Here is a 6,567-nt window from a genome sequence, read left to right as displayed (position 1 = left end):
TTTTGTCAAGCCTCCAAGTTCTTGTCAGAAAACAATGGACATGGAAAATTTTCAACCAGCCCCAACCAATAGGGATTTGCTTTAATCTATTGACTCTCAGAAACTAAATTTCAATTTATAAAAGGCTTTGTAAACCAGGTTTGAACAGAAGCAAGCGCTCATTTTGGCTCACAGCACCTGTGATCAATATGGACTACTCCAGCTTAGCCCACTTTATCCCTTGAAATCTGTGCTAAAACAGTCAAAATACTGGGTATGGTGAGACTGAACAATGGCCAGTGCCATTTTGACTGCTTTCCGAGTTGTGTTGTGTCTGATTTGGCCCATGTTTAAGTAGGTAATCAGGCAACTTTCAAGAGAATTCATTGACCATTACATGTGCCTGAAATGTAGTAATGACACCAACAAAACAAACAACTTTTGGCACTAGGAGGTTTGCTTTATTTCCATTCTTTACTCATCAGGATGTGAAACTGCTAAATGAACTAAGTACAAACAATCTTTTGGGATTGAACAATTTTGTAGTGGCAAAACTGCATGGAATAGGCATAAATAGCTCCCAGAGACCAACAAACAAGCCCTTCATGCTTTTTGCAGATGGAGTATTGATTTTACAAATTCTAATGTGACCCCAATGGCAACAAGAGGGAGAACTTTGTACGTTTAGTAACATTTATTTCTGCATTCGGTATCAAGTACATAAGTGCAAATATTCAGAGTCCATAAGTAAGTCCATTAGGAACTACAGAGAATGTAATACAAAGTGTAATAAATTTAACAAGCTGGAACTCTCCAGTTACCATACATGTAAATCAGCCCATCAATCCCTTACAACAAAAGTACTGGGTTTTTGTTTTGTTTTTTAGTTATACAAAACTGATTACTATAAGTACTGATTACTGTTTATTCCATTTGTGCTGGAAAACACTAAAACATTAGCCCACAATTCTATATAGTTAATAAAGATGAACCCAACCAGCGACCCAGTGACATAGAAGCAATTTTAACTATTGCATCAGTGCACTAAGCAGGAAAGCCCTAGCCACATGTAACATTAAAGTTATAGAAGCAATGCCAATAGAAGAAAAAACACTTAAAAAAAATCAATATTATTTAGGCTCTCACCATCATGCACTTTATAAGCAACACAAAAACCACATCTAGTACACTTTTCTCTTTACTATACTTTAGTGCTTGACACAAGTGATTGCAAATATTCTAAGAGTACACAAGCAGCAAGGAAAAAGAGCTGCTTTTGTGTTTTAAGAACATGGTGTTGAGAAAAAAAAAGGAACAATAAATTTGCAATAAAGTGTAAAAGCAGAGCTGTTTGCACTCCAGACTCCCCCATTATTCACTATTGTTGTTGATGGATTCTTGAGGTCTGCTTTATTCTGCCTTTCTCTTAGCGCCTGGGATTTTCGCCTGAATCCTAGGTGTAAAAAATAGGATTACACTGTGAGATGGCAATTAATCAAAATCATTTCATAGCATTGTGACTTTTCTTAGCTAGAAGGTGACCTTTGCTTAAGCCTTCATTCTCGGTGCCTTGGTAAAGATGTGTGTGTAACAACTAGAAACAAAGAGGACTAGATTGTGGGTTAAACTACACACCTGCACAGGAAAGAAATGGGAAAGGGGTAAGAAAGCCTGCCCACATGGATGAGCTGGACCTTGTACCCAGGAGCACAGGAGTAAGCAGTCAGGGTCTAACAGTTCATATATACCTGGGATATGCTCAGTGAACTTGCCGTTCCTTTGATTTCCCACCATATGTTATCATCTGTAACAAACTAGAGATACAGTTAAAATACAAAATTTGGATCCTGATTTTTAACATCCCCAGAAGATAGTGGTGCTCAGAGCCAGGGGTTCAGTTTGTTTGGTCAATCTTTATAATACAGCAGACCTCGAGTGCTCAGGAGTGTAGATCAGAGCGGCTCTATGCAACCCCAACGAATTGTGGTCAGAGGCTGGGAGAGAGAGGTGGCTGTTGGGCAGATCTGCAACCCAGAGCTCCCCAGCTATTTAGGTCACAGCGAACACTAACTGTTACTATAAGTAAAGGGCTACAATTTGTTTCTCTATGTGAGGTGAGTCCTAAGCCCGGTGCCCAAATGAAATGTTGGGGTGACATCCCCCACTGTGCACCAGTGGGCCAGCACCAGGTCCATGCACCCGTGAAGTCCCACTTAAGCCCCATTTGGAGAACTTAAAATGGGGCCAAACCCTTGGCCATCTTTCTGCACTTGGATGAATTTTAATTCTTCAGCACATGAAGCGTAAGAGTGAGTGCACATATTGGCTTCACACTTGAACATACAGAAGGCAAATTTTCTTGAACAAGAAGATTGCTCATGACAACAGCATTGCTCGTCTGCAGAAGCACCTCAACCATCCATGTCAATATCAGGTTAGTTTATTATGAGCCGTTATATTCACAAAGAGTGGATGAAATAAGCCCAGAGTATCAAGGGCCAAGTTGCCTCCAGCCCTTTTGGGGCTGGGCAGTGAGGAAAGGGAGCAAAGAGCATCTTCTCCCTTATCCAGCCTGTGTAAGGAACTCAGGGGAGTGCCAGGGCTGCTCCCTTCATAGCTACCCAAACGGGAAGGAGAGTGGAAAGGAGGATGCAGGGATGTGATTCCTCCCCTGATATCCACTGGTCTGCAGCATAGGACTAGGCCGCAGGTGGCAGTATGCTGCTCTCCAGAAAGGGGTGTGTGGCTTCGGGCACACTCCCCCTATGCACTGAGGAGGTCTGGTGGGCATTCTCTCAGTGGCAGAATTCCTGCTTTTGCTCCCCTTGGGGCCATAACCTTCCATGCCATCCCCAATGTATGGATGTGCCCTAAGGACACAAGTGAACCTAAGGTATGCTTCTTGTAAAAATCTGCTGTTCAACTCACTTTGCCATGACAGTGTTTATGTGGGTCCTCACAAGTCCCAAGTATTGATCAATCTGTGCCTACAAAGAGCAAAAACAGACATCTGAAGATCAACAGGGTCTTGGAAAGCTAGAACCATTCACACATCCAATCTGAATGATAGTTATTGTACAGTCATTTGACTTACCTGATACTTGTCATATACAACAGGTAGAGTAAACATAGAGACCACAGCTAGGGGAAAAACAAACAGTGTTAAATTTCTGCAGTTGAGATTGTTGTTCACAGAAAATGATGCATTATCTAGTTTCCTCTTGAAAGAAAAGGCAAAAGCACATGTCATCATTTTGTCCCAAGAGATGATTCAAGAAGCTGTATTAAAACTGAACCCTGCCTGAATCTTCCAAATGTGAAATTTATATCACTATGTATCCAGCAGCTGAGAAGCCACTAAGCACAGCAACTGGCTGATATATATCAGGGGCCAACAGAATAAGAAATAAAGATGAATATGTATTAGTAAGTAGAACAAAGATAATTGTCTAACTGTGGAGAAAGCACATTTCAGAGGTGAGACAATGTGGGACTATGCTGGCTTTTCTAACAAAAAATTGCCATGGTTAATACACGTTTAAAAACAGATCTTAAAAGAAATGATGATCTTTACCCATGATCATAAGAGTCAGGCCATTGAAGAGAGCTCCAACGTAAGTCAGCAGCCACATTAGTACTGCAAACTAAATTAAAAACAAATCATTAGATCTCCTGACAATCACTGAAATTGTCAGCACAAGAATAAATGGCTTCATTTAACTAGCTAGCATATGGGCATATTATTATTCCGTTAGCTTCACTTAACTAGCTAGAATACCAGCATGCTTAGGAACTAGGGACATCTGCTGTAGGCGATTTTAATTTTTGATAGACTTTCAAAACCAATGCAAAAAAAAAAACCCTGCAAATTTTTAGGAAGGGTGCAGACCAAGGTAAGCCATCCCACTGGTTTTTTTACATAACCCCATCCTTCCTTCCACTACCATCCCCCCTGCAGTTCCCCTCCTCATCCTCCTCATTGCATTTTTGCCTGATCCTGCAATGAGCTCAGCGTAGGCAGACCCCTGCACCTGCGTGGAGCCTCACTGAAGTGAGGGGTCTTCCTGCACAGGGTACATTGCACGATTGACGCTTTAGATTGTAAGCCTCGAGGCAGGAACTGTGGGTAAAATTTTCAAAAGAGCTCAAGTCCAAATGGCTTGCTTCTTGACAGTCTCCTCTTTGTTCTGAGGGGCATCGGGGCACCTAACACGCTTTTGGGTACTCCTAAAACAGATAATAAATAACCATTATGGCTGAGCAGTAACAGGGACATTCTTCTGCAGCAGAAAATGACATAGCTGAGGGATGGGATGGGTTGGTGGGCAAGGAAGAGGTGGAGAATCACATCCCAGTGTCTCATAGTGTTCCAGCGAGCGTATGGGCAACCGCGCTGCTAGCCAAGTCCCGAGTACCTTGCAGGAGGAGTGTAGTATGGTGGAAAACAAAGCGCTCTGTGGGCCAGCTCCTTAGAGGGAGTAACTCAAAGAAGCTCCATTGACTTCAGTGGCGCTATGCCATTTTACATCAGCTGAGGATCTGGACCAAAATCTTTAATAATTCTTATGTCATGGATCACTCAATTCCAATGTGTAATGTTAAATCACTAATGTATATAAAGTTATTAGTTAAAAAAAAAAAAAAAAGAGAACAAGAGCAGAACCTTTATACTGTCCAGTAACACACATCTAAGTTTTGTCAAGGCACTATCATTATGGAAACTAAGGAAAGCAGTGCTCTGCTCTGTAAAATCTCTCTTCTCCAATGGGATTCAAAATGGTTAAGCAAATCTTACTTTTAAGGAATCCACCAAGTCCTGGACAAGGAAGAGTCTCCTCAGCTCTCTGACTGTGCTGTTCACGTACAACTGGAGACAGTCTGTGTATTTCTGAATCTGGTCCTGTGATAGAGACATTTCCATCTCCAGGTAGGCTCTGCCAGAAACACAGATCCAGTTACAAAACACAGGCAAGTTTGCAGTTTGTTTACTCTTGTGCTGTTCTCCCCCTGCTGTTCCCTACTACCCTGTAGCTCATTTTCTCTGCAGCTGTAGCAGCCACAGCACTATCAATACCACCATTACCCCCCTGCACGGATATTTCACCCTTGGACAACTATGGACCTCATTGCCTCATCCAATAGTAAAATCTATGAGAGGAGGCCAAGGGGAAGAAACTTGACAAGGCTCCTCCTGTGGCTCTTCCCGCCATATTTTCCATTGGGCACACGAGTTATTCCCCCCACGGGATGGGCCATGGAGCCAGCCTCTCAGACACTGTAGATTCCAGGAGAATGGCAGAAGACCAGAGACCAGAGCCATCTGCTCACAGGTCTCCGGCCTCTGCATCAGTTCTGGAACACCAGTATCTCTTACTCCCCTCCTTCACAGCACAGCTCCAAATTCAAGGGCAGCTTGTCAGCATTACGATGGTCCATGTGGAAAAGGTACTCCAACACCAGGCCATATAAGCTTTCTCTCTGAAACTCAGTGGGGAGGCAGGGGAGAATGATTTGTGTCCCCTGGAACCCACCCTGGCCCACCCCATCCAATCACCCCTTTCCCATGCCCCATGGAGGGCTCTCTTTAGGATCCTTTGGAAACTGGGGATTCCTTGCCCACATTTCCACATGAGAGAAAGAAAAATCTATCTGTGGGGTTCCTATCTCAGGCTTCTGTCATCTCCTCCAGCTGACAATCTCTTGAGACTCTCACCTTGCTGGGGTGAAGCTACGACTTTCCCTCTGAAAACAAAAGTATTAACATTTAACACTTATCTTGTGTTATCCATGTCCAAGTTGCTTTACGGAAAGCTCATTAATCTAGGCATTCCATAAAAAACAAGTGTAGGACAGTATTCTTGCTGCTATGGGAGGGGGGGGGGGAAGCATATTATAGCTGGAACACCAGGGACAGTGATAACTTTTACTATAGTTGCTCCTTTTTTCTAGTAGCTTCTAACTTCCTAAATCTTTCAGCTTTCAGGCTAAAATTTTCAAGGTTTGAGGGGTGAATTTTTTTTTTTAAATTTGAGCAAATACAGTTCATGGACTTTTAAGATCCCGAGCAGCGGAAAATAACATTTTCCCCCCCAATATGAAAAAGAAACCCACCATGTCTATGGTCTAAAAGTGTTTACGGCAGATACAGAACTCTGTCACTAACAATGAATAATGCAGGATATACCCCCCTTTGGCAATGATTGCCAAGCACTCACTTGAATGGATGGCCTTCATCAGTCTTCTGCACGGCCTGTAAAACTGACTTGTAGATTCTGAAGCTAATGGTGGCTGAGAGAGCAGCTAGTGCCAGGTAGGCAATAACACTGACCACACTGAACTGGGTCAGAGAGAAGAGCAGTAGCAGGATGCTTCCGAACACTATCCCAGTCTGCTTGATGTCACGCCAGTACAACAGGTCAATAGCTGGGAAGAGAAGATCTAAATCAGTCAAACTCCAGCACGACAAGGATTTCAAAGCAAGCTACTGTTGCAGATTCAGGTGACCAAGCACTTTTGCAGAGAAACAAAGGTTACATCTACACTGCAAGCTAGGGTGTGATCCCCAGTTTGCATACACACGTTAGCTCG

The 6,567-nt window shown here is 43.0% G+C and overlaps 1 protein-coding gene across 2 annotated transcripts in view; it reads right to left on the bottom strand.

Moving 5' to 3' along the window:
• Nucleotides 1-432: 432 nt before the first annotated feature.
• Nucleotides 433-6,567, bottom strand: part of RTN1 (reticulon 1) — a 198,197-nt gene continuing 192,062 nt past the window's right edge. Inside the window, exons 4-9 of one of the 2 annotated variants that reach the window (XM_074956420.1) lie at nucleotides 6,195-6,402; nucleotides 4,775-4,913; nucleotides 3,554-3,623; nucleotides 3,074-3,120; nucleotides 2,908-2,966; nucleotides 433-1,432 (exon numbers count right to left, since the gene is read on the bottom strand). In XM_074956420.1, the coding sequence (XP_074812521.1) occupies nucleotides 1,390-1,432; nucleotides 2,908-2,966; nucleotides 3,074-3,120; nucleotides 3,554-3,623; nucleotides 4,775-4,913; nucleotides 6,195-6,402 (566 nt within the window). In that variant the 3' untranslated portion in view covers nucleotides 433-1,389. The remainder of the gene's footprint in view (nucleotides 1,433-2,907; nucleotides 2,967-3,073; nucleotides 3,121-3,553; nucleotides 3,624-4,774; nucleotides 4,914-6,194; nucleotides 6,403-6,567) is intronic. The other variant, XM_074956421.1, reaches the window with a different exon arrangement.

Source organism: Natator depressus, chromosome 6 (genome assembly GCF_965152275.1).
Source record: "Natator depressus isolate rNatDep1 chromosome 6, rNatDep2.hap1, whole genome shotgun sequence".
NCBI classification, from domain to species: domain Eukaryota; kingdom Metazoa; phylum Chordata; order Testudines; family Cheloniidae; genus Natator; species Natator depressus.
Note: the sequence above shows the minus strand (reverse complement) of the source record. Positions and strands in the feature narration are given on the sequence as shown.